We start from the raw sequence: 27,840 nt of genomic DNA on the forward strand, positions 1-27,840 counted from the left end.
CATGTCTAAAATATGTTTCAATGACTATGATTACTCCATGTTTTTCTACTTCATTTAATACCTATATGCAATTTCTGCAACCAGAATGATATTCCAGTTTAGGCTATACTGGCAGCCATGTTGGATTTTGGCCACCATCTTAACAACGAATGACCCTATGTCATGCAACTAAATATATGTTTCAATGACCATGAATACTTATGTTTTGATAGTTCATTTGCCTATTATGTGACTTTTGCAACAAATGAAAATGTGATTTTCCAATTTATTGGATTTTGGCCGCCATCTTGAAAAATAAATTACGACCAGAATGGCTCCTAGGCAAAAATCAATTGGTAGGTCCCAACGAAGCTCCATGCCAAATTTGGTGCTTTTGTCCACCGTGTAATGATTTCCTCAAAATTTGTTGTTAAGCCACCTGACCATTATCATAATTATAGACTTCATGCCTCAGCCTCAATGCCAATTTACACAAGCGGTAACGGTAATAAAAATATAGAATTCCTTATATTATGACAATTTACACAAAGCGAGAAGCAGACGGGCGGTTTTCGCTGAGGATAGATACAGATTTTACTGTACGTGGGACAAGCTACGCATTTTCCGCCTGTGTAATATGGCCTTTATAACTCCAAATCTCTGCGACAGTCATATCACTGTTTATATTCCATATGCAAATAACAAATATTCTCGTAACTTTAATAGATTCGGGACATAATAATAATCTTTCCGATGTATTTTACAATTTATTTTGTAGGTTGGTGTTACGGATATGAAGTATTGGAAGGCAATGATGAATCCTCTTAATTCTATTAAATATGTGTAACAAGAATCTACAAAAAAGTACGGTTTGATGACGATGACGATAATGATGTGTCAGTTTTTTTTCTTGTTGTATACTGATCTTGATTAATAATATTATAATAAATGATACACTTCTGTTACAGTAACAATTTCATAACATTGCCTTTTCGGTGTAAACTAAACAGGTCTAAATGGAATTAATTTAAAAATAAAACTTTGATACTCAAGGCTTTTGCGAATAATATCCTTTAAAATGCGGGTAGTTGGGATAGATATCTTAATATAAACTACTAAAGATTTCACTAGAACATTTTGTGGAACACAATTATTAATATTTTATAAAGAAGATGTTTTATGAATGATTAAATTCTACTATTAGTTTATACACAGATTTTTTTTTATAAATGCTTAATTCGTAATGATTTAAACTTAACTTACTTAGTGTTTTTGCAGACTTTTTGAAATGTTATTTTTAGATTTGTGAGTGCAATGGTTCAGTATATTTAGAGGACCCAACTTGTCTTGGTCTTGTGATCTATGTCTGTTCAATTTCACAATTGTTTATATTGTATTGATTATTTAATTTAATTCATAATGTATGCATTTTATGACCTTAATGAATAAAGACACATTTGTTAAATATTAATGTAGGCCAAATGTTTTTTCGGTCTTTTATTTTGTTTATAACAACATTTGGTTATTTGATAACAAGATTGTTGGTTTAATGATATAATAAATGTTGTACTGCAATCATCGATAGTGCAATGTTGTTATATGTGATTTCGTTTTGGACGTTCATGTCATTTATTACACAGTGACTGACCATGTTCGATCAACATTTAGGGTGTGCCGTATAATAGTTCTACTTCGCGTCCAAGCTCTGTCATTTCGAATGGTTTAGGCTCTTGTTAAAAGTAGGTATGTTACAAAACAAATAATGCATGTGTTTATATTCATGCAATGGAACAAATAATTTCATTCTTTTAAAAAGGAACATTTTCAAACAATTTTTATGAAATTATTAGTTCAAAAATCTATTAAAAAATAATGTTGTTGCCCTCTTTTTATATATAACACTTTTTTATTTATTTATTTTATTTCCAAAAAATAAATAAATAAAAAAGTATTATATATAAAAAGAGGCAATAGCATACGGTCTAACTTGTTTTTCTCCTTGGTTTCCCAAATAACCACACTCAAAACTTCATTACTTCTTTGTTTACTCCCCAACCAGAATTACATATTATATAGGCCTATTGCAACTTTGCTAACATGATTACCAATCAAACCAACTTTCCTAACCATAATGTATACACGTTAAGCCAATAAAATAATATTGTTAGGAACTCTTTCATATCCATTTTAATATCTTTAACATTGCGTTCTTTTCCAACAATTTGTCTTTGTCAATCAGATTCTTGAAAATGATACAGTAGATTTAAATGTTGAATTCCTAATGTCTTTTTTGGAATTATCCTATTTTTTTTTATTATAAGGTAAAAGTGCTGTAAAAATAACATTCAAATAATATAAGAAGATTTAATGACAGCCTTGAATGAACCATATTATTCTAAAGAATTTTGAATGTTATTTTTAGCTTGAAAGTTGCTGAAGAATGCTTTCCTTTTCTTTATTCAATGATTCCAATATATGTTTGTTTTTTTCCAAACGACTTTGAAGACACTGCATAAGAGGTCCAGTTAAAACTTCAAGCTGGTGACATACAGATTTGGTAAATACTACATATTTGTAAAAGAAATACAAAAAAAAAATTATTTTATGAATAACCTATTTTTAACCACATTTTTATAGTAAGTCACACAAATGGTCTGAGGAATTTAGAATAAAGATTGGTTATCAATGAATTAATGGGAGACCATTAATCCTGATTAAAGCCTGAATTACTGTTTCTTGAAACATAGTGACAGAGAAATTTCCTTTATTTTTGTTGGATGGTCACAAACAGTAAAAAAACTGTCCATTGAAATAAAGGGAATTAAATATTACAATTTTAGAAATATCTTGTCCGTAGACAACAAAGCCCGGATTAGCTTTTTACAGCACTATTTTCATAGAGTATTTTGTAGATCTTGAGAACAGTCTACAAAATCTACTGACATTTGTATTAAAATCAACTGCTAACATCTGATTTTACATTACCTGCACTATTGTGTACATCATTTAGAATCCGATTGTCACAAACCATGTTCCCCTCGTTTAATTGATCCATTTCTTCAACATAACACAGAAATTAGATATGCATTATAAAGACTGGTATTTAAATGTCAATTTTGAGATTTCAGAAACTTGAAGCTTTTCTTTTTTTTGTTTTATCCAATTCACCTCACAAAGAGATAAAAAGAGGAACTCAAATTAAAAAAAATTGTTTTAAAGGTTTTAGATCTGTAAATTGGCTGGTTTTCAAACAAACATTTAGAATTACACCCTTTATGTAATGACTATACCCATTATGTTGGTATACAGTGTACGCAAGACAGTTCATATAAAAGAGGTTTTGTAACCTTGCGGATACGATAACGAAAACAGATACATCACAAAAACGTGTTCGTTTTCATAAGCCAGTAACACATAGTTTCGCATGGAAACCTAATATTGAGGGCGCCATTCAAAATAGGACTGCGGTAAATTGTGCAGGTACAGGCAGGCCTAGCGTACTGTAACATCAGAGCGAGTGCAGACTTTCAACACTGCTATTTATCAAAATTGCATTTTTAGTAGATCTTATAATAAATTATCTATGTTTATATTATAATCATAATCATTCTTGATTCAATGCAAAATAGACCAAAAACTATACGTTTTGTACTTATGACTGGTGATAATAGAGAGGTTTCGCAATCTTACGAATACGATAACGAAAACGGATACGTCACGCACACATATTCGTTTTCGTAAGCCATAAAAAAATCTGTTTCGCATGGCAACGAAATATTGAGGCGCGTCCAAAATATGACTGCGGTAAATTTGAGCGAAGCGCAGGTACGTGTTGCTTGGTGCTTGGCTGCCTAGGCCTAGCGTAACATCAAAGCGAGTGATGACTTTAAAAACTGCTATTTATCAAAATTGACTTGGCATTTTAGTAAATTACTTTATTAAATTACTTTCAATAAATCTATAATTATATTATAATCATGAATCATTCCTGATTCAAATGCAAAATGTGCGAAATAGATCAAAAACTATACTCGTTTTGTAGTTACGAATATGACTGGTGATATTCGTCAACACGAATACGCTTTACGAATATGAAATGGGGATCAGCTCAAAAGTTTCACAAATGTATGACGTATCCGTTTTCGTTATCGTATTCGTAAGGTTGCGAAACCTCCCTATTAGCAAACATGAATACGCTTTACGAATATGAAATGGGGATCAGCTCAAAAGTTTAACAAATGTGTGACGCTATCATATTCATAGCGTTGCGAAACCTCCCTAATGTCTATATATACACCATGCTGAATATTTGAATAACTACAAATATAGCTTTATACAGTCCTTATATTGCATACCTGCTCTATTGTGTACATCCAAATGGTTGCTTTTTACTAGCTGGGCCTGATTATATGCATCCTCTTCCTCATCATGTAATATTCTTGGTAGTTGGATCAAAGCATTAAGACATGGCTCATTAATACTCTCATTTCGTACTATATGAAATGGTATTTCAAGTCTTTCATACCTGTAATTTATACAAAAGCTGTCTGTCAATGATGTGTTTTAGCACAGCCCTTAAACACTGCTATTTCATCAATAAAGCAGCTTTACAGCTGAAGTGTCAGTGTTAAATTTTCTCTACAAACAATACAATAAGCCTAAGGTCTATGTCTGGCCTTACAGTAGTTTGATAGATCAGAAGGTAGGCCTACACTTTTAGGGGTAACAGACAATCAGGCCCAAGTAAATTATAAAAAAAAATAAGGAAGAGAAAAGGCTTACATTGGGGGTTCACCCTCAGGGCTTTGATTGGTAGATTGGAAACAGGTGACTGTAACATGTCCCAAATTATTGGTTTTGTCATCATGAAAACAAGAGAAAATTAATCCAACAAATCCCTCATCCATCATTTGATACATAGCTTGAGTTCGAACATCTGTTAGATTTGTGACAACAAAACATAAAAATGTAAAAAGAAAATTACAGTAGGCAGATTTTCTGGGGTGTCTAGAAAACTAAGACCTAAGATATCTTAGTTTTCTAGATCTAGAAAACTAAGTTATCTTAGGTCTTAGTTTTCTAGATCCGATGATGGGTGTCTATTTTTTGGTATACTGTAACAGACTAATACATTTTACATCTAATCTAACAGAGCACATAATTTAAATTAAAAAGTTGTGTAATCAGACACCATTTTGAAAAACGTTTGATGTTTCTAGTAAAACAATATTCATTGTTTGGTTATCCTTTGCTGAATTAACAGTAATGCTAAAAATACCTGGTATATCAATGGGCCTGTTCAAAGGAACTCTGAAGTAAAAAAAATCTGTTTAGCTAACTATTATGTTCACCATTGAAAAAAAAAAAGAATGAAAACTTGCCAACATGTGAAGGCCAAACAGTAATATGAGGGTGCGAATGATACCACCCTAGAACTCGCAATGGCTTCCCAGTCTGAAGTGCTAATCTGTAAGCAAATTCATGTTAATGAAGAAAATTGTATTTTGATGCATTACTCCAGCAGCTCGGTCTTTTCACATTCACCAATAAACCAGATCCTGTGATGGTCGAGGTTTTTATTTGCGTAATCTGTGTTGCTGTACTGATTGACTTTTAAATTGTGAAATTGGCACTATAGTGTACTTGGCAGATTGGATTCAGAATTTGTTCTATAAAATTTCATTATATTGTTCCATTTTCCCGAAAATTACAAGAAAAATGAATATATTCCATTCAAGGCTATGATTTAGATGACATGTGTCATCTGTGTCGTGAGAAAAATAGAAATTAAAAAGCAATACTTGCAATGCATTGACTTGAGTACCACTCTAACATAATTAAAACTACTAGAGGGGGACTAGAGGGTATGTGTATTTAACTGTGTATATAATGCTGTATAACTATGTGGTCCAAAAAATACATTAAACAGTAAAAAGGATATTTCAGCTTGAGAAGCTGCATGTGTAAGCTGCTCTGGTGAAATCTCTACTCTGTCTTTACGTTTATCAGATCTTCTCAGCATTATAACAGATACAATATGCACAACACGATTTACATCAACCTATAAACAAATTTCATTTGAATCAATACTCTAATAAAGAATTTAAGAATTGTATAACCATGGTATTACAACAAACATTTGGTGCTTCCATGGTAATTCTGTATCTATATATAAATTTACGTAAGGGCAAAATTCGGTAAATCGCGCATTACTTCTAGAATGTTTACTCAATGGTATTGTATATAAAGTTGTCTCATACTTTCGGTACTGATTTTAACCAGTCCATCTTGAAAAATACATGCATACAATAATACGAGGATGCTTCGCATTTACCTACAGTGTCTCCTTCTACGATGATTGTTTTTAATAGCTGAAACTGAGTACAGCATCATAATGTTGTGCAAAGACTTTCTTTAAAAAATACTATTTTGATTTAATATACGTTTATACAAATGTATTGATTTGCGATTAATGAAACATTCCAATCTCTAGTCTCAGTATAATTATTTGGTTTAACACAAGTAGGTAAATGTATGGGTCCTTGGGGAATAAACTGAAAACCTTTAGATATAGTATTGCAATACTGAAAATATGTACAGTATTTACCATTTTTGTCGCCATTTGAATCACAAATTTCTTACTGTGAGTGTGCTGTGGGTACTGTTAGATATATAAACAGATATACAAATAAACTTTATTACTGTGAGTGTGGGTAGGCCCTAATTATTCGCATTTACCATCTCCTTCTACGACAATTGTTTTTAATAGCTGAAAACCGGTTGAACAGCTCGAGTAGGCCTACAGCATCAAAATGTTGAAGACAGGCCGATTTTTTCGATGTATTGATTTGCGGTGAATGGAACATTCCAATTTCTAAAGCCCCTTTCTCACAGAGCTGTGTGCCAGGAATATTGCGGGAATATACCATTACCATGCCGGTATGGTTTTCTGTTATTATTATGCCGGCATCGACATGACCTGCTTTAGACCTAGTAATATTCTAGGGATATTCCCCGCAATGCCAGACGGGCATTCTGTGAGAACGTAACGCCGTTATATTCCGGGGTTATATTTAATTGCCCGTCGAGGCTTTGACACCTTGCGCGGTGTATCACTTTGGCGCCGATTCAATTATATTAACAATAATAATGTCGAACTGGAGGGATAATGAGATAAGAGAGCTGCTTAAAATAAGGGGACAAGAAGAAATTGGTAGCATAATCAATAGGCCTAGGCCATAGCTCTTTGTTGGTGACTGACCCTTCGTCGCCTTGTAAATTGTACAGCCTCCCAAGGTGTTTTACAGATTGCCGATGAAGGCTAATTAATTGCTGTACCTGTATAATATATGCACAATATACTGTTCATAGCATATATTGCATAAATATGCTATAAAGGAAGATAATAATCTGTAACTTAAAATTCGTTGCAATATATCGCTAGACAAAAATAATAACAACTAGACATGTAACTCGTCACTTTGACGAGTTTGGTTTTCCGCCGCGCAAGTGGTGCAACATGAACGTGTAACGACGTACCTTTTAACATTAAGGGATAGGTTGAGGACAAAAGGAAGTGTTCACGTTGGCATTATGACCTGAACTGAAGAATATGATATGTTGTTATTGCTAAATTCTATTATTTCGATTCATATATAGTATACACAGTATAATCTGTATCCATATCACACAGTGTAGAATAGGTGAAATTACGGGACCCGCTATTTATTGCAAATTTTAACATGTTGACGGTTTTAAAATGAAATGCAAAGGTAGCAATTTCGGAAGGAAATTATCTCAGCAACAACATATTAACGTCTAGAAGAAATTTGAATACGTGAAATATTGATGCGCGCTCTTTTAAATGTAATGAATTATGACGCAAAAGATGAAAATACGACTTTTTTCATTTAACTGGCCATATGATGACGTCACAACATCCGATTGGCAAAATTTTCACATGACTTCGTATCTACAATCCAATAGCTTCCATAAAACGTTTTAATCGTGATTATCAAATTTTATTCTTACGAGCTATAACAGATTAAAATTTACTGTAAAGATGAAATTAATGCCACACGTAATTTAAATTTTTAGGAATGATGACGTCAAAAAAATTAAAATATTTCTAATTCATGCGAAAGACAGTTGATTGACATAGACAATATCAAAATTTGGGTGAAAATGGAAAACGGATAAGTGGAGATGCGCTCTATTAAATGTGATGAGCTATGACGAAAGATACAAAAATCCTAAATTTTATATTAGCGTGGCCATACGATGACGTCACAATGTCCGGTTAGCCATATTAATACATGATCCGATATCTACAACTCATTAACTTCCAGAAAATGTCATCCACAAAAAGTTGACCGTCTAGTTTAGAAATTACGATTGTTTAAAAAAATGCATATTTTAAACGAATTTTTTAATCTTTTCATAAAAAACGCGCGCAAATTGTCCAATTCGACGTGCTCGTATGACGTATCTTTAAGTCGAAATTGTTTAAAATTTGGTAAAATTACTAGAAAAGGCTGGAAAAACATAAATCACGCGAAAAAAATACGTTTTCAATGCTACGTGCGCACGCGTGGGAATTTTTGACATGCTTAAAACGACATGAAACGCGTAGAAAATTGATTATAAATTAATTTTGCGCATTTTGAAATTTTAAATGCGCGTGCGCGCGTAACTTTGTGTAAAACACGCAATTTTTTTTCCACAGAAAGTTAGCGCATGATATAAATTAAACTTTTGCAAAGTTTCAAGTTGAAATGTTATTTGGTTGTCGAGCTATGTTAAATACGAGAAAATCGTTAAATCGCGCGTACGTCACGTTGCGCAATTGTAAGCATCATGAAAAGCTTCGCTTGACGACGTTACATAAATGTCAAAATGTCAACATAGTTAAAAAAATGTTACACAAAAATCATACAGAAAGAAAGAAGATGACAAAAAAGAAGATGATGATGATTTCGTACAATCACAAGAGGTTTTCCTGCAACTTCGTTGCGGAAAACCAATAAAGGACGGCCACAATAATTATTTTGTCAGAGACTTTTTATTGGCCGAATATGCCCGACTCCTTTCTCACAGAAAGCCGGTATATACCGGTTATATTTCCGGCACGATAGTCCGATGAGAATGGGTATATGCCGGTAACGATACCGGCACGACGCCAGCACTGTACCGGTATATTGCAGGCACATCTGTGAGAAAGGGGCTTAAGTCACAGTATAATTATTTTGGTGTAACACAAATAGGTAAATTTATGGGTCCTTGGGGATATACAGTACAGTATTATTTATAGACCTATAAAACATGAAAACATATTCCATTACTGACCAAAATAAAACATGACCAGTATCATCATCCAGCACATAGCCTAGTAAGGTAAGTATGAAACTAAAAGTATGAAAACTTACTTCTCCAATGCAAAGTCCCATGATTTCCTCTCGTTCTGTTGACAGAGCATGAGTAAGACATACCATATATGCACCTGCTTTTAAATGTACACATGATATTGCCATTGTAGACTTTTGTTATTTTTTCAATTTATAGACTAGGCCCCTACTGTGTAGGGCCACAGTAGACTTAGTTAGTAGGCTAGCTAGATGGCACGGCGGAGTTCTTCGTTCGACTCTCACACTCTGTTTTCTGTGATGTACTCCTCCTCCTCCTTGCTTGAGAGCGAAGCAAGTGTACTCACTCACTGCTAACTAGAGGGTATCCCTTGCTGCTGCTGAAAATCAACTTGCATTAGGCTAGACTTCCTTTAGCCTACTAGAGTTAGCCTAGGCCTAGGCCTAACAACATTAATCAGTTCAACAGACGACCCTGTTACGCAATAATTGGAGGGCCTATATTAACAGATTATTATTATTTATTAATCGTATAGCGCCAAAGATCAAATTCTAGGCCTAGTTAGACCTATATCGAAAAGAAGAATTATTAAAATTACGTAGTCACCGGGAATTTCCTGTTGAGTGTGAGACAAAATTGTGCAGCGCCCTCTATTTAGTATATGTGCAGCGCCCCCTATTTACTTGCGATCTGTTCGTTTGAATTGAAAATTGGCCAATCAGAGTAATCTAATTTGCCAACGTCACACCTCACACATGGTGCGCATGGGCGGCACATAAAAGCGTTTGTATTCAAAAAATCATATCATCAGCTCGCCTCTCGCACGGAAATCAACTATAGAGGAGTTCACCCACCACAAAACAGCTAAAGAAGTACAGTATTTGCTGTCTTTCTTCAAGTATTTATTTAGTAAGTAGGCCTAGATTTTCCTCAGCCGCCGTTACATTAGGCTAGGACCCTAACTAGCCTAGGCCTAGCTAGACCTACTAACTAGGCTAGGTCCTAGGCTAGCCTAGGACCTAGCCTAGTGTTACTGTAGTCCTCTTACTGGCCTAGCTAGTCCAGGCTACAAGGCCTAGGCCAGTAAAAAGTAATAGGCCCGGGCTGGATGGATGATTTAATAATTTAATTGTTTTTAATCTATCAAGCAAGTTAAAAATTTAGTGCACTCCATAATATTTTTCTTGCGTGTAGCCTACCACCACCCAGGTCCAAGCCAAGTCACATTGTCAATAAATAATGTCTCTCACTCAGGACTAATAATAAAATATTGACATTCTTCGAATAAGGTTAAATAAATATTATTTTTTATTTACTAATTTTTTAATATATTTTATTGAATTTTAAAATGTTAATACACACAATTGTTTACTTAAAAACGTGATTTTATGTAATTATTTTACCGAAAACGGCCAGCTCAGTGTCCAGGGAGGGGGCAACATGTTTACATCGTTTTGGCATTCCACAGTATTTGATCCGTGGGTTGTTCATTTCTAAAAGTAGACATAACCTTTTTTTTTATTTTTCTGATATTTATTTTTTAAGTTATTGAATATTATTAATATTATTAAATATGAAAAAAACCATATTTGATGTTACTGTTTTATCAACAGATACACGGTAGTTACTTTGTCTCAATAATAATACATAATTTTAATCAAGTATTTAATTACAATTTTGTTGTTTATTAATTTCATACATGCATTTCAAATATAAATGTCCCGTCCGCGACGCTTTAGGTGGTTTTTTTTACATTTATTTATTAATTTAGTATTATGCAAAAATCTTGATATTTCATTTTCTCCTCCTGAGGACTATCTCATTATATAATGAGATAGTCCTCAGGAGGAGAATATATATTAGATTATGAATACATTTTTTGAAAATTTACATTATATCTTTTCACTCCACATTTTTACTATCAAAATTTATTGAACGACGTATAAATCATATTTATTATTAAATTTGCAGTTAAAATTTTATTAATTAACATTCAGTCATCTAAAACAACAATTTGGCAACATAATTAAATAATACAAAACAAATTTTAAAATCTCTTTATTCCTTTTTTTGATTTTCATAATTAATATTGGCCATATATGTATACATTTATTCTACTTTGAATCTTATTCTTTTTTATTTCTAAGATATTATATTCTCAAATATGTCCTATCCATAACAAAAAAATACTGTGGAATGCCCCCAAAAACGATCATTTTCGGCGATGTTTTAAACCTTATATTTCGGAAACTATAAGTCAGATTTTCATTATTATTTCTTTATTTTTAATATTTTATATTATATTAACTTTTGAATATACATTGTTATCCCTAATATAAATAGAATTAAAAAGAAAACACCGGCGAAAGTTAGCATAAAAAATAAAGGTTATATTTCAATTTCATCATTTCCCTCATGCCATTATTTCTACCATTCCACTCATAAACATTCATTATTTGTATACTATTGTACAATTATTAATAAAATATTCCCAAGAAATTGATTCCTATTAATTTATAGATAGATGGCTTAGTAATAATTGGCTTAATTAATGAATATTTATTTTGTATTGTTGGGCTTTGATCACCACCCTAGGTTGGCATGGTTTGTTCATTGTTAACTTACATAGGTGTTCATTGTGGTCCTTTGTTTTGTTTATGACAGGGTTGTGCCCATGCTGGGTGGCCCTGCCCGGCACTAATAACTTTCATCAATACTTTCACAGGAGAGGTAGGGGTATAGGTCCTAATTTACTGTATTTCCCCTTTATAATTTATTATTTGATAGTATTGCATGAAAACATATATTGTTTCTGGGTAATTCCCTTTATATTTTATTTTAAAAAATCAGACATTTTCTACTATTCTATTTTTCAGAACAAGATAAAGTTGGAAATCCCAATATGTCATCAATTGGTCGTGTAAGCTTTTTGCTATGATTTATTGTTATGTCATTATGCTTGGTTTCCACTAGAGAAACGACACAAGGACATGGATTATTCAAACTGTCTGTCGCTTGCCATCGGTCAACTCTAGTGGGAACCAAGCATAAGTTTGTATGAAACGATTCATTGATAACACTAACAGTATTTTACAATGTATTCATAATTATGACAACATTTTCACAATCAATCATGTCTTTTTAAGCCTCAACCAACTACAGGCATTCATGGTTCAAATGCTCCTGTAGCAAAAGTTTGTCCAACCAGTAAACTGCCAATCATGTCTAAGCTTCCAAAACCTCAATTTAAACGCCAGTTACCTGAAAATTCACAAAGTAATGCTGCAAAAAAGACAAAAGTAAATGCACCAGAGGTTAAAAAATGCTTCCCCAAGAAGTCTGTTGAGTTGAGGAAACCAAAAATTGTTGCTAAGAAACTTTCAACGAAAAGAACAGGTACGTGTTTTCATAAAATCAGTACTATTTTGTATACAGTAATTATGTTACTATAGCTTAAATATGTATGTTGTAATTATGACATTTTCTGTACAAGTTAGGGCAGCCTCCTGAAATAAGCATACTAATTTAAACTAGAAGGGAGCTAAGACTAAGAGAGCACAAACCTCTGCCTAGCTATGAAACCATCCTTTAACATCTTATGAAAACTTTTTGAGTAATCTTTGCAAAACACCCTGACCTCATAACTTCTCGCCATTCTGGCTGAGGTAATAATGGTTTGCACTGTCATTTTTTTTCTTGGTGACCATACTGTGGATCAAATATATTGACTTCTTATCTGTAACTTTGTAAATGTTCACACCATGTGTTTGGTGTGAAAATAAAATTAAAAATTTATTATTAAAAATTTAAATCTAATTAAATGCCTTCTGTTTTTTTTGTAGGTTGTGCAGCTAGTACAAAAATAAGCAAAACCGGAAACCGACCTGTGGCAGTTACAAAAAGTACCTTTTACCATTCGTTATACTCAGCAGATTCAATTTAATTAAACAAATAAATAACTAGATTTCTTTTAATTAAAAAAATAAATAACTAGATTTTTTTTTATTAAACGAAAAATAACCCTAAAAAAAGAGGATTGATGTTTTGAATCATTCTCATTATTTTTTTAACCTTTAATATCAACAATTTGTAAAATTAAATTTTCGAAGTTTCGAATAAAAGAATAATTAATAACGCTATTTTAACAAAATGATTAAGGTTTTTTTTTTCAAATAACAAAATGTTCACTTTCCAATCTTAAATGAATCCGGTTCAGTAGCCTACCATAAAGAATACAGTAAATAGTCAATATTTTTACATTCCTTTTTCACGTTCAGTGGTATTTTATCTGTTATATCTATCTATTTTAGAGTCGGTTACAGCTCCTAAAAAAAGACCAGCTTGGGATTTGAAAGGACGATTATCAGATATGGAAAAATTAATGGAGATGAGAGAAATGACCAATCATAGCCTTCAAAGGAATCTAAATGAGAATAATCAACAAACTGAACAACTTGACATGAAGAATGTGTGTCTACAGAAAAGTTTAGCACAAAAAGATCAAATCTTATCTGAAAATTGTCAGACAATAAGTCAACTGCAAAGGAATATAAGGTATAAAATGGTTTCTGCACTATGGGTTGTATTATTTATAATTTACTTAATTTACCTTTAGTAGGCTAGTCAATCTAGCAAAAAAAAACAGCTCAAAGTGAAACAAATTGCAAACAGAGATTTTTTTTTTTTAAATGGTCATATATGATGAGGAGATGAAAATTTGAGCATCACACCTCTGTCACTCATCCCGAAGGTATGCAAATTAGCTTAAATATGCAAATTAGGGTGAAATTACAGGGTAACCATATCTCAAAAACTACTAGTCCGAGAGAGTTGATTTTTTTACTGATTTATTCAAAATGTATATATTTATATTTACTCTAATGCAACATTTTACGATAAAATGACCGGAAGTACAACATTTGACCTTCGACCCCATTTCTCAATGTTTGCATATATGTCTGTAGAGACTTTATTTTGCCCTCAAATGACCCAGACATAGGTTCCTAATAGCCAGCATAGGACCACATTGTAATTCCCAAAATTACACCTTTGTCACACACCTCAAAAGTATGCAAATTAGTAGTACAATTTAAATAAAATATGCAAATAAGGGAAAAAAATTACAGTTGTCCTATATCTCGAAAACCACTAATGCTAAAGAGTTGATTTTTTCACAGCCGTATTCAGAATGTACATATTTCTATTTGCTCCAATGAAACATTTTACAAAAAATTGACCGGAAGTATGACATTTGACCCTCGACCCCATTTCTCAATATTGCATATATAATGAAACTAAAATGTCTGTAGAGACTTTGTTTTGCCCTCAAATGACTCAGATACAGGTTTATAATAGCCAACATAGAACTGTTTAGTAAATCTCAAAATCACACCTGTATCACTCACCTCCAAAGTATGCAAATTATTAGTACAAGTTACATAAAATATGCAAATTAGGGGGTGAAATTACAGATTCCTATATATCGAAAACTACTAAGGCTAGAGAGTTGATTTTTTCAATAACTTGTTCAAAATGTGCATATTTATATTCGCTCTAATAAAACATTTTACGAAAAAATGACCGGAAATACAACAATTGACCCTCGACCCCATTTATCAATGTTTGCATACATAATGCGACTAAAATGTCTGTAGAGACTTTGTTTTGGACTCAAATAACTCTGATACATGTTTCCTATAGTCAGCATAGGACCGCTTTGTAATTCCCAAAATCACGCCTTCGTCATGCACCTCAAAATTATGCTAATTAGTAGCATGAAATATGCAAATAAGGGGGTGAATAAATAAATAAATAAATTACAGTCTTCCCATATCTCAGCGACGAAGGCGTATCTCTATACTTCGGTTTGGGTTTTTTTTGGCATGGTTGGAATTCCCTTTTTTCGTATTAGTTTATGTACAGCGCTTAGAGGTTTCACAACATTAGGCGCTATATAAATCCAGGACGTATCCGGATATTCACCCCCTGGACATTTACCCCCCGGAAAACTACCCCCCGGACAACTACCCCCCGGACAACCACCACCTAGACAACTGCCCCCTTAGGACAACTACCCCTTTAGGACAACTACCCCTTTAGGACAACTACCCCTTTAGGACAACTACCCCCCGGACAAATACCCCCCGGACAAATACCCCCTGACAACTACCCCCTTAGGACAACAACCCCCTTAGGACAACTACCCCCTGGACAATTACCCCCTAGGAACAACCTGACTCTGCAACAGTGTATAATAGGTAGTTGACCGGGGGTAGTTATCCTAAGGGGGTAGTTGTCCTAAGGGGGTAGTTGTCCGCGGGGTTGTTATCCTAAGGGGGTAGTTGTCCGGGGAGTAGTTGTCCAATTGGGTAGTTGTCCTAAGGGGGTAGTTGTCCGGGTGGTAAACATCCGGGGGTAACTGTCTAGGGGGTAGGTGTCCTAGAACCATCCAGGATATTAATATTATAATTATTATTATTATTTCTCAATATTTGCGTATAATGCAACTAAAATGTATGTACAGACTTTGTTTTGGCCTTAAATGACTCGGATACAGGTTTTATATAGCCAGTATAAGTCAAGCACCCCGAAAGTATGCAAATTAGTAGTACAAGCTATATGAAATACGCAAATTACAGTGAATTGCCTTATGTATGTCGAAATGACCGATAGAGATATGGCAACTTTCTTGTACTATTAATTTGCATACTTTCAAGCGAAGTAACAGAGGTGTGATTTTGAGAATTACTAAACAGTTCTATGCTGGCTATAGAAAACCTGTATCTGCGTCATTTGAGGCCAAAACAAAGTCTGTACAGACATTTTAGTTGCATTATATGAAAATATTGAGAAATAGATTTGAGGGTCAAATGTCATAATTCCGACAATTTTTGCGTAAAATGTTTCATTAGAGCAAATATAAATATGTACATTCTGAATCAACTCTGAATTCAAATCAACTCTCTAGCATTAATGGTTTTCGAGATATGGGAAGACTGTAATTTCACCCCTAATTTGCATATTTCATGTAACTTATACTAATAATTTGCATACTTTCAAGGTGTGTGACAAAATTGTGATTTTGGGAATTACAAAGCGGTCCTATGCTGACGATAGGAAAACTGTATCCGAGTCATTTGAGTCAAAAAAAATTATCTACAGACATTTTAGTCGCATTATGTATACAAACATTGATAAATAGGGTCAAGGGTCAATTGTTGTATTTCCGGTCATTTTTTCGTAAAATGTTTTATTAGAGCGAATATAAATATGTACATTTTGAACAAGTTATTGAAAAAATCAACTCTCTAGCCTTAGTAGTTTTCGATATATAGGAACCTGTAATTTCACCCCCTAATTTGCATATTTTATGTAACTTGTACTAATAATTTGCATACTTTGGAGGTGAGTGATACAGGTGTGATTTTGAGATTTACTAAACAGTTCTATGTTGGCTATTATAAACCTGTATCTGAGTCATTTGAGGGCAAAACAAAGTCTCTACAGACATTTTAGTTTCATTATATATGCAATATTGAGAAATGGGGTCGAGGGTCAAATGTCATACTTCCGGTCAATTTTTTGTAAAATGTTTCATTGGAGTAAATATAAATATACATATTTTAAATATTTTAGTGAAAAAATCAACACTCTATCATTAGCGGTTTTCGAGATATGGCAACGCTGTAATTTCACTCCCTAATTTGCATATTTAATATTACTTGTACTACTAATTTGCATACTTTCGAGGTGCGTGACGAAGGTGTGATTTTGGGAATTATAATACAGTTCTATGGTGGGTATTGAAAAACAATATCCAAGTCATTGAGTCCAAAAAAAAGTCTCTACAGACATTTTAATCACATATTTATGTAAATATTGAGAAATGGGGTCAAGGGTCAAAATCTGGTGCTTCCGGTCATTTTTTTGTAAAATGTCTCATTAGAGCAAATATAAATATATATATTCTGAACCAGACTGTGCAAAAACGAACTCTCTAGGATTAGTAGTTTTGAAGATATGGTAACCCTGTAATTTCACCCTAATTTGCATATTTAAGCTAATTTGCATACCTTCGGGATGAGTGTCAGAGGTGTGATGCTCAAAAAATAATCACCTTATCATATGTAACCATTTGAAAAAAAAAAATCTCTGTTTGCAATTTGTTTCACTCAAAATGCTAGATTGACTAGCCTATAGGTATATTTGATGATTTCATATTTATTAAGCACTTCTACAGTGATAACAGTCCCAAAGTTACAGAAAACTGTAAATCAAATGGCACTCATTTGTCTGTTCACAGCACTAATATTACTCAGATACGAAAATGCTCTAGGTTCTTAAATGTACACGCAAGCTTTGAGACTTGTTCTACAACCATAACTATATGGTCAAGGAGGTTTTACAAACCTGGTTGCAGCACCTTAGACTTGACTATAGGTTGCAGCACCTTAAACTTGACTATAGGTTGCAGCACCTTAGACTAGACTATAGGTTGCAGCACCTTAAACTTGACTATAGGTTGCAGCACCTTAAACTTGACTATAGGTTGCAGCACCTTAGACTTGCCTATAGGTTGCAGCACCTTAAACTTGACTATAGGTTGCAGCACCTTAGACTTGCCTATAGGTTGCAGCACCTTAAACTTGACTATAGGTTGCAGCACCTTAGACTTGACTATAGGTTGCAGCACCTTAAACTTGACTATAGGTTGCAGCACCTTAAACTTGACTATAGGTTGCAGCACCTTAAACTTGACTATAGGTTGCAGCACCTTAGACTTGACTATAGGTTGCAGCACCTTAGACTTGCCTATAGGTTGCAGCACCTTAGACTTGACTATAGGTTGCAGCACCTTAGACTTGACAACATGTTAAATTGAACATTGGTGTTGCACAATTGTTTCAATTATGCAATAAAATATTGACTATTTTGGGTTTGCTTTTTTCAACTTTGGGATCACCAATTGATCACTCTGATAATGTTGCATCTTTTTGATAATGTAATGCTATTGTATTTTTTTATATGTGAAGAATGGAATAAAAGACTGATTTGAAATGACAAAATTTACAGAAACCCAGATATCCCAATGGTGTTGACTGTACAATGATGCACATGAATTATTTTCTATTGCAGAGATTTTGAATACGAGGTTGCAACTATGAAGAGGAGGCACCAATGTGAAACAGAAGACTTAGAGGCACGGAATTCATCACTAGAGCTGAAAAAGAAATCACTGGAGGGAGAAATAGAGGTAATGCATAAGGAATGCATTGGTCTCAAGTGTAACATTGCACAAATGAAATCTGATCAAGTAGGCATTGAAGCAGAAGTGGCATCTATAAAGGTCTTACTTGAAAAGTCGCAGCAGACTTGTACCCACCAAGAGGAGATAATTGCTAGTCTTCATGCTAAAATTGCAACTCACTTAGATACCATAAAAGTGAATGAGTCTAACTTACAAGAGGCGGAATCAGTAAGAAGAAAGTTACATAATACTGTCCAAGAACTCAAAGTATGTATAAAATGTGTGGTATGAAGTTTTCTAATAGTGTTTTATTTAACAATTAATTTGCAGCCCTGTCATGTTTAGAGAACAAGTAGAAGTAGTAGAACCACCGGAAAAACGTTATGTGTATGATATTTGAAGTTGCAAATATTAACTGCTTTTGTTATTTTTCTCTTTAATTTTACATTTCAACAGGGAAACATACGTGTGTTTTGTAGAGTACGTCCTCTGTTACCTGCAGAAAAAGAAACCTGTGGTGAGATAAACCATCTACACTTCACAGGAATTGATTGCAATGTTCTTGAGATGGATAAAGTCGACGAGGTCAGATTTAAGTAGTTTATACTTAACCAAGCAACGCAAGCGAGTTGCCCAATAACATTTTTGAATAATCCATTGCTTGTGATTAGTCAAATTATGTCCTTGCGTTCCGTCCTAGTGGAAACCAAGCTTTAATGAGGGTTAAATCAATCATTTGGTGCGCTCCAAAGTGTTCATTAGTATGGGTGTCCCAAAGAAGGGGTTCTACTGTAATTTAAATTGGATCTTCACTAGTATCTAAATCAAATCACACTTGAATAGGCCATGGTAGTTTAACTTTCTCAAAAACAATTTACAAAAATAATGATTTTGCTTTAAAAAAAGGCGAAAATTAAACAATACAATGTGGCATAAAAATGGCATATTCAGCAAAAAAATGTTTTTCACGAAAAATATACTTTCAAACTAAAAAACAACAAATGCTTTTTCTTTCAGAGTTGTGTAGGGCAACGAAAATCAAGTGGAAGCAAGTATTCATTTGACTTTGATAGAGTTTTCAGCCCAGATTCCAGTCAAGTTGAAGTTTTTGAGGAAATTTCGCAAATGGTACAGAGTGCCCTTGATGGGTACAATGTATGTATATTTGCTTATGGTCAGACAGGAAGTGGAAAGACTTACACAATGGAAGGTCCAAATAATCCTAATGAAGAAACTATGGGAATGATTCCTAGAGCAGTAGAACAGATATTTAAATGTGTGGATGAATTAGAGGCTAATGGTTGGACAGTAAGGATGACTTTTAAGCTCTTGTAAAAATAAACAATTCCAGATTAGTTGTTTGCAAAGTGTAGTATAAATTTATTTAGCAGACTATGTTAATCAAATTAAATGTACAAGGTTAAAAACTCTAAAACTAAAATCCTGGTGGGCTCCATCCAAGTGATATTTATTGATAAGGTATGTTGTTCGATTAAATCTTTTAGTGTCCATCTAACATTGTTGAGATTTTTCCAAATAATTAGTTGCTAGCAAAGTAAATTGAGTAAGCTGATGTTATATCTGGCATATTTTTGGCAATGATTTGTTCACTTCCTGTTTTGTACACTAATATTTTCAATGCTTTTACATTTGTTCACAGTACACAATGCAGGCATCCTTTTTGGAAATCTACAATGAAATGATCCGTGATTTATTGGTGTCCGGAGAAGACAAACTAAAGCATGACATTAAAACTGATTCTCAAGTTACCAATCTTACTTTGGTAGATGTTAAATCTCAAAACGAGGTACATTTGTTTTATTTCTTTTTTAGATATGCAAACACTACTACCAAAATAATTTCGGTAGCTGTAATGTGTTTAAAACTATAGATTTTTTTTTATAGTTAAAATATGTTAAACATTAAAGAGGTTTCGCAACACTACGATAACAAAAACATCACGCACAATTGGTTGGTCTACGGTTGGGAGTTTAAAAAAAACTAATTTGGATATTAATGACGGCATGTGTGATGTTATTACAGTTAATTTAGAATTCCCTTTTTTTTAATCAGTTCAATGATAGAAACTATTTTTTCTATAAGAAATTCTTATGGAATATGGGTTTCCCTCTGGATATTGAATTTAAAAAATTGGAATTATGTTTATTGTTTTATGTTTTTGATGTAATCGCAGAAAAATGCATTTAAAGGGTTAATTATACATGACCCGATCTGGCAAAACCCTCTCTTTGTCGACATTTAGAAATTCATGTAATCAGCCAAATTACGTCCAAATCGACTACCCTGACAGATTACTTTAGATCAAAATACTGTGTTGCTATGGGGCGAGTTTTCAGCGTGTTTTAAAAAGAATTTCATTGCAAACGCAATTTTCTCGTAAACTAATTAAATGATTTGTAAGTTTATAAAACTGAAAAACTTTTGAAATACTTAAATAATAATATATTATAATTTCCGACAAAAGTATGGTTTTGCCAGATTTGGTCACATATTACATACGTGTTATATGTAAATATTTCATGACGTCGAAAATTTACTGGCCAGTTAAATTGGAATGTTCTTGGCCATCATCACTTTTACAGTATTACTAAATACCTACAGTATCATGATATTTACACCTTGTAATTTGTTTAATATAGGTGAAGAAATTACTTGAAAAAGCATCGTGTAATCGTTCTGTTGCTGCAACAGATTGTAATGAAAGATCATCTCGATCACATAGCGTGTTTCGTTTAAAGCTGAATGGTTCAAATGAACTGACATCACAAGTATGTGAAGGTTAGACAGAACAATTTATTTCTATTTGTATTATACAGTCAACTGCTGCCTTGTACTATATCCACAAAAATGAAAATACTTTATAATTCCTAATGCCTTTTACTTTATTTGAACATTGTCTGAAATAGGAACTCTGAACCTGATAGATCTTGCTGGTAGTGAGCGTCTTACTAGTTCTGGATCGAGTGGGGATCGATTGCGAGAAACCAAAAATATCAACAAAAGTTTGAGTAATCTTGGAAATGTCATCATGTCCCTTGGTAATAAAGGCTCTCATATCCCCTATCGTAATAGTAAGCTGACATACCTTTTACAAAGCTCGCTTGGTGGAAATTCAAAAACGTAAGACATTATTTAGGGTTATTATTCAAGAGTTTTTAATTGGATTAGTATTTATAAAATAAATATAAACCATCAGGTTTTTAAAATCGTATTAATTTGATGAAATGAATTCATTAAATAATGTGCAGTAGTACTGTAAGTTGAAATTCTTAGTTTACAAATTAATCGTTTTGTAAGTATGCATTTCTATTTTTTTTTCAATAGTTTGATGTTTGTTAACATATCACCAAAAGAAGAAAATCTTTCCGAGTCACTGTGCTCATTGAGGTTCGCAACGAAGGTTAGTCTTTCATTGTCATGTGATGTAAAGATGTAGGTTATAGACTTGTTATATAGTTTACAAATATTTACTGGGTATGGTTCAAAATATATCCCAAGGTGATCTGGAGACTATACTGTATTCCCAGATAAAGTTGAGGGATATAGTAAGTATGTCTCCAGATCATCACCAAGGGCTTTATTTTGTGCTGATGAAAGCACAGTCAGCCTTTTGTTAGGGTAGGCAAGCAAGCACTTAATCAAGGACTTTGTCTGCAAGTTTAAACACAAGCCATTGCAGGCATACTATACATCGTTGTGCACCTTCCAATTAAATTGAGGGGAAGCACAGACATGCGCAGGACAATAATTCTCCTAGGAGTGCAGTTAAGCTTAGTTCCAAGTAGTACGCAACACAAAGACATAGTTGCGAGTTGAACAATGACCAGCGACAGTTCTAATACATCACTTGTGATTTGTCAAATCACTTGCATTTCGTGTTAATGGGAAAAAAGCTTTAGAGAGCATGGCAATAACTATTCCATTGCTATTAACCAATTAGATGCCATCAATTGAAAAGTGTAGTATATAATGTAATTTACTGTATAAAGGACTGCCAAAACATTTTTAACTTCATTAAACTTTTTTTTAAATTCTAGGTAAATCAGTGTAATATTGGAACAGCTCAGAAAAAGATGAAATAAATAATGAACCACCTGAAATTTCTACACTACTTTTTTGAATACAGTATACTGCATCAATTACAAGTACTCTACCTGTAGAAGTAGTTCTTTAGATGAATTGTTCCGATTTTATTGAAGTCTGGTGTCATGGTTACATCACTGGTTGCAAACACAAGAGGGTTAGTTAGACTGCATGCCCTTTCATTGTAGTCTGCATATACTGTATTAAGTTGTAGATTTGGGGACATTTAATAACAAGTCGATTGTGTTGTGCTTCTATCTAATGCTTGATTTGTTGAAATATGAATACAAAATAGGTTTTAATAAATGTCCAATAATATATGGAACATTAAGCTCTGTCTACACTATCAAACTTTATGTGACAAAAAATGTGATGTGCCCATATATGGACACGATGATGTGACATCACTACCATATTTAGCTACATCTCAGTTTTGTTTTGTAGTGTAGTTTCATAGTTTAGACTATATATAAAACAACTGAAATTCAACTTTTAACCCAGATACTGTACTGTTTTAATTTCTTAATTGTTTCCTTGCTTTATGAACAACTTTTTAATATACTGTTTTATAATTATGCATATAACATTCTTAAATACTGTAAGTAGGCCTACTGTATAAACGTTTTGCTTAGTACTGTACTTTTAATAATTATTTGATAAAAGAACTGGATGCTATTGCACTATACTGCTAAAATAAAGGCTGATAGTTATATATGTGTTTCTTAAGTTTTATCCAATTCACTGTAAAAGAGTCTTATACACTACAGGACTATTTTAAGGGGGTTGCCCAAGAGTCCTCAGAGGGCCGCAAATGGCACTCTCGCACGTAAAATTCACGATAAATAGAAATGACACTCTATATCGGGCTACAGTACCAAATAGATCGTATAAACGCCTGTTTTTCCGCCGGTAAAACACAAGCGACAAACAATAGGATAACATTATTTGCGTTCAATGCGAAGGTTTAGAGGAGGTCCCCGACGAAGGTACTTCCGGTAATGTAATAAGTTCTAGCAATTAAAATCAATTACTGTAATACAAATTGAATTATTATTATCAATGACTGTAATTATTTTTAAATAAATGCTAAATAAGTCAGTAAAACCAAAATTTCCAAACTGTACACCGACACTCCAGAAAAGAAAATATGATTGAAATTTGCAGAAAGAAGCAACACTGTTATTTCAAAGTCCGTAACGTACGTCCGTAATTATTACGGAAATTCGCCCACATTTTACGGACGTAGGGAAATGAAGATAAATAGGGTACTACGGAAATACTTAAATGATGGGGAATCCCCGGCAAAATGCAATGATTATGGAGAAATCAACGACCCATATGACGGGGTTTACCACGAACACAATGTGTAGTGGCCGTTCGTATCTTCTCGCCCACAAGCAATCCAAACAGTCAACAAAACAAAAACACTGACTGCCGGTAAATTATGCACGGTATTGTGTACTGCTGGTTAATTTTACGCTGCAGTCTGTTCCAACCCTGGACTTCTATAACGTTAATGGTTAATATATTATAATATGACAGTGAGTTTAAGAGTGGGGAGTTGGGTCGAATAAATAATTGGTATACCATGTTCATGTACCTGAACCTCGATCCCCGCATAGTATTGTTTTCAGAAACAAGATATTGCGAGGGAGGGATATTGGAGTCGCTGGCTACAAAATTACAGTAGACTGTTGTGTCGAAATAGGTGTTTGTTTACGAAAGTGTATTTTTTTGTATGGGGGGTACGATGTTACATACCAAGCTATTAAGAGTTTTTTTTAAACAGAAATGTTAAGCTTTTGATTTTGGAATTATTTCCAGCTTCTTGTGTGTGAACAATAATACTTAAAACTCGTTTTGCTATGAAATCTTGTTTAATTCACATTTTGAAATACAAATATCATGAAAGTTTTTAAAAAACCACTATTGGTTGTCTGCTGCAGCATCCGGGATAGTTCTGCTGTTTCGCCGTCGGTGCTTGCGTGCCCATCGCCAGATCCGTCGAAGCCACGGCACACGAATTCGCCAACGGTGGCGGCGAGGTTGGGAAGTAGTACCTTCCTGTTGATTACTGCCTACTGTTGCGTTATCACCATCAATGGCTGGCGTCGTGGTCTCGTCACGACGTGTCATTACATCTCCTTGGTGTTGGTTCGTTGCTCCATCACCAGCACTATGATCCATTACTCTATTCCTATCTTCGCTCTCAACTAACTGTCGTCTAGTCAGTAACGCCTGTGACTCCTCATTTGAGCGGGAATGTCCAACTTCTTGAACATCGGCTACACTATTAGCACGATTAAATTTACGTTGCCTGATTTCAACTATGTGTTCGCATAGCTGTGCAAATTCTTCCTCTGCTTCGCGTTTCATTTCCATCCTCATTTCTTTTCTCAGAAAATATCTCTTTCTAAAACCGTCATCTGGGAAAATCTGTAAATTCTTCGCATTTTCATCACGTTTTCTTGATTTCAAACTCATTTCGTATGCGTCTGCACACATCCGACGTCTGTTTTCATAATATTGTATTTTTTCATCTGTCGTTCCTCCGGGGAAAGCACCAGCCGGTGGTTCTTGTAAATTTTGAACTCGTCTATCGGCTAAGTCGACGTAATCGGACATCAGATCAGTAAACCGTTGAATCTCAGAACGGGCACTTGCTAGCAAGTTTCTGATTGTTCCAGCATCAGAATCATTTGTTGAATTTACTGGAACTTGTTTAGGTCTTCTAAACGATGGCGGTAATTCGAGAGAGCGCTCTCGGTTGTTCGGTTCATGTCTACGACGGGTCCCAAACTTATGCACAGGACCTTAATAACAAAAGAAATGAAAATGAATTGTTGTACAGTATAGGCCTAAATCAATTTAATAATCAATGCAATTACAGTATTATATAATAAAAATACTACATAAGTAAATTATCTTACCATTTGGCATATCCATTTATTAATTCTCTTAGATTTCTAGTTAATAATAGCAGATGTGGTCAGTATAAAACGATCTTCTTCGTTTTAGCTGTTCAATTGAATGTTTATTATTGCCGTTTCCATAGTACAATTTGACCCGCATTCACTAGTAAAACGCGCGCGTACCAACACAGATCGAAAATGATGAGCGCGCGTGTCACAGTGCAATGTGCAATTCGGAAATGGTTCAAATAGAGCGAACCAAGAATGCGCAGACAGAAAGTGGAGAATACGTCTTGCTGAAGTTGCAAAGTTTATTCAATAACGATTTGGAAGCCATGGACAGTATGTGTAGCGAGAAATTGAGGATTCTGATTAACAACGGAGCCGTCTGGACATTAAGTTTCAGTCGAGTCCATTTACCCTCCTACCACTTCTGATTGGTTTGCCATACATATCAGAGACAGCGAGTGTTGTTATTGAAGGATCAGATATTGTTTGTCTTTATGACAACAATGGCAACATTCCAGAGCAGCTGCAATAGCCTCTAAGATCACACCTGATTACAATGAACGATACTCCCCGGTCTTTGAAACATCTCTCCATGTTGTTTATTCGCGACTATTTTGGCCGAAATGACTTATCAAAGTTAAGTTCGCTTCCACTACCAAAGCGAATCATTCGCTATCTTATGTACGAATAATACCTAGTGTGAGACAATACAAAAGAGACAGAGGGAATAAATTGGTTAATTTAGAATGAACAGAGTGTCAATTTGAAATGACCCCCTTTCCCGGTTTATTTTTGCCGGTTGCATTCAGCAACAACTGTTTTGTTTCTTGATATTTTCGCAATAATGTTAACATAAAACTATCCTATTAATTTAATGTGAATAGCTTACATTATCAACTTCGACAAAACAATTTGTTCATACATTAATGGACAAAAGTGCAATCAACAAGTTCCTTGCTATAATTGATAGTTTATATAGTATAGGGATATCGCGTTCGTTTCAGTGCAGGGACGGACGCATTAACTCAGACAGTCCGACGCGACCGATTGATTGAATTCAAGATAACACAACATACCTTGCAACGCGTACGCATGTACGTATAGACAAGAAAACATTGTCATTAATGTCCTTTCCGCATACATGTTAACATCTGAAGTTTAAAAAACGGGAGGATGGTGGTGTTTTTTAGGTCAATCGCGCGCTATCTATTATTGAGAGGTAGGAGGGCAGTGTGTGATGTCACCGTAAGCGATGGCGTCTATGTGGGGAATCCCTTTCCGTTCAGAAAAAAAATAAAGACCACAAATTGTTGTACTCTGTACAATGGTTTAAATATCGTAAATTTGTTTGTATTTATAAGCTTTTATTATATTTTAATGCAGAACATAACACATATACCCTGTACATCAAAATTAAGTTATCTTTGTAGTCCGGGAGAAATGTGTAAAACCTGGAGCACATGTTAGGCCGGGAGACGAGTCAAAATACGAGGGTCTTTCTGGCATCCCATGTATGTTTCCCGGTGACACCTAGCTCATTCTAAAGTCGGTATAAAACGAGAGGGCAGAGAAAACCTACAAAGAACATAATCTAAAGCAACGTAACATAAATGCCAATACTGAGAAGACTGCGCAAAGGACATACAAGTCTGGAGAACTATAGTACATGAGGGATGTACAAAAGAAGTTTGAACAAAATTGAAAGAAACATTAAGAGACAAACTGAGATGCCAGTAAGATTTAAGTACACTTTTAAGAACGTACTTAAATCCAGTAGAAGATATGGTAGGTAATGTTATAGTGTATAACTTAATTTAATTATACATTTAAGTTAATTTTTAAAGAATAATACCGTTTTTTAGTGTAACAATATTAATTTACCCATTTTAAAACAATTTTAAGTAAGTGCTTTGAGTGCTTGTCACCAAAAATCAGACATATTCGTAATTTAGTGGCAAGGGTAAAAATTTCGAATTGGCTCATATTTTGCACATTGGTAAACCTTGATGTAAGTAAACCTGATGTGTAGTTTGTTTGGTAAAATATCGCTTAGTTTTCGAGAAAATCGAAAAATAACGATTTTCGACCAATTTTGTTAATTTTTGGTGTATAATTTACATTAAGTTTAACAGCCTCTGGAAGCCAAACGTAGCTACCTAGCGTTTTAATATTTTACACTTATGTTAACTAGCATCTTGACAATAATTAAGTAAAGTTTCAAAAAAT

At 33.9% G+C, this 27,840-nt stretch overlaps 4 protein-coding genes across 6 annotated transcripts in view; 2 read left to right on the forward strand and 2 right to left on the reverse strand.

Annotated features, from left to right (window-relative positions):
• LOC144849189 (uncharacterized) overlaps positions 1-1,455 on the forward strand; it is a 30,859-nt gene extending 29,404 nt beyond the window's left edge. For all 3 annotated transcript variants that reach the window (XM_078706222.1, XM_078706223.1, XM_078706225.1), the window contains one exon: positions 758-1,455. In XM_078706222.1, coding sequence (XP_078562348.1) covers positions 758-807 — 50 coding nt within the window. In that variant the 3' untranslated portion in view covers positions 808-1,455. The remainder of the gene's footprint in view (positions 1-757) is intronic.
• Positions 1,456-2,007: 552 nt separating this feature from the next.
• Positions 2,008-9,976, reverse strand: LOC144849211 (lys-63-specific deubiquitinase BRCC36-like). Its single transcript, XM_078706269.1, has 7 exons — positions 9,405-9,976; positions 5,920-6,040; positions 5,361-5,447; positions 4,762-4,915; positions 4,335-4,504; positions 2,965-3,036; positions 2,008-2,543 (listed from the first exon to the last, which is right to left on the reverse strand). The coding sequence occupies exons 1-7, from the start codon at positions 9,507-9,509 to the stop codon at positions 2,398-2,400; spliced, it is 855 nt and encodes a 284-aa protein (XP_078562395.1). The 5' UTR covers positions 9,510-9,976; the 3' UTR covers positions 2,008-2,397.
• Positions 9,977-10,117: 141 nt separating this feature from the next.
• On the forward strand, positions 10,118-23,405 carry LOC144849191 (carboxy-terminal kinesin 2-like). The gene is made up of 13 exons (XM_078706231.1): positions 10,118-10,251; positions 12,219-12,262; positions 12,489-12,738; positions 13,185-13,244; positions 13,653-13,896; positions 18,478-18,856; positions 19,046-19,174; positions 19,607-19,897; positions 20,250-20,396; positions 21,250-21,388; positions 21,517-21,730; positions 21,935-22,010; positions 22,648-23,405. Exons 2-13 carry the CDS (start codon positions 12,245-12,247, stop codon positions 22,690-22,692), a joined length of 1,992 nt encoding a protein of 663 aa, XP_078562357.1. The 5' UTR covers positions 10,118-10,251; positions 12,219-12,244; the 3' UTR covers positions 22,693-23,405.
• A 1,069-nt stretch (positions 23,406-24,474) lies between these two features.
• On the reverse strand, positions 24,475-25,663 carry LOC144848448 (uncharacterized). Its single transcript, XM_078705181.1, has 2 exons — positions 25,624-25,663; positions 24,475-25,506 (listed from the first exon to the last, which is right to left on the reverse strand). The coding sequence occupies exons 1-2, from the start codon at positions 25,637-25,639 to the stop codon at positions 24,620-24,622; spliced, it is 903 nt and encodes a 300-aa protein (XP_078561307.1). The 5' UTR covers positions 25,640-25,663; the 3' UTR covers positions 24,475-24,619.
• Positions 25,664-27,840: the final 2,177 nt, after the last annotated feature.

This window comes from Antedon bifida, chromosome 7 (genome assembly GCF_963402885.1).
Source record: "Antedon bifida chromosome 7, ecAntBifi1.1, whole genome shotgun sequence".
In the NCBI taxonomy this organism is placed as follows: Eukaryota; Metazoa; Echinodermata; class Crinoidea; order Comatulida; family Antedonidae; genus Antedon; species Antedon bifida.

Bases quoted from the DNA above. Each gene is read 5' to 3' on its own strand.
- LOC144849211 (XM_078706269.1), bottom strand. From the start codon at position 9,509: ATGGCAATATCATGTGTACATTTAAAAGCAGGTGCATATATGGTATGT. The intron at 4,916-5,360 runs GCAAGTTTTCAT...CAAATCTAACAG, and splicing joins TGTTTGGCCTTCACATGTTG to ATGTTCGAACTCAAGCTATG. The intron at 4,505-4,761 runs GTAAGCCTTTTC...TATAAATTACAG, and splicing joins CCTGAGGGTGAACCCCCAAT to GTATGAAAGACTTGAAATAC.
- LOC144849191 (XM_078706231.1), top strand. The intron at 13,897-18,477 runs GTATAAAATGGT...TTTCTATTGCAG, and splicing joins CAACTGCAAAGGAATATAAG to AGATTTTGAATACGAGGTTG. The intron at 20,397-21,249 runs GTACATTTGTTT...TGTTTAATATAG, and splicing joins ATGTTAAATCTCAAAACGAG to GTGAAGAAATTACTTGAAAA.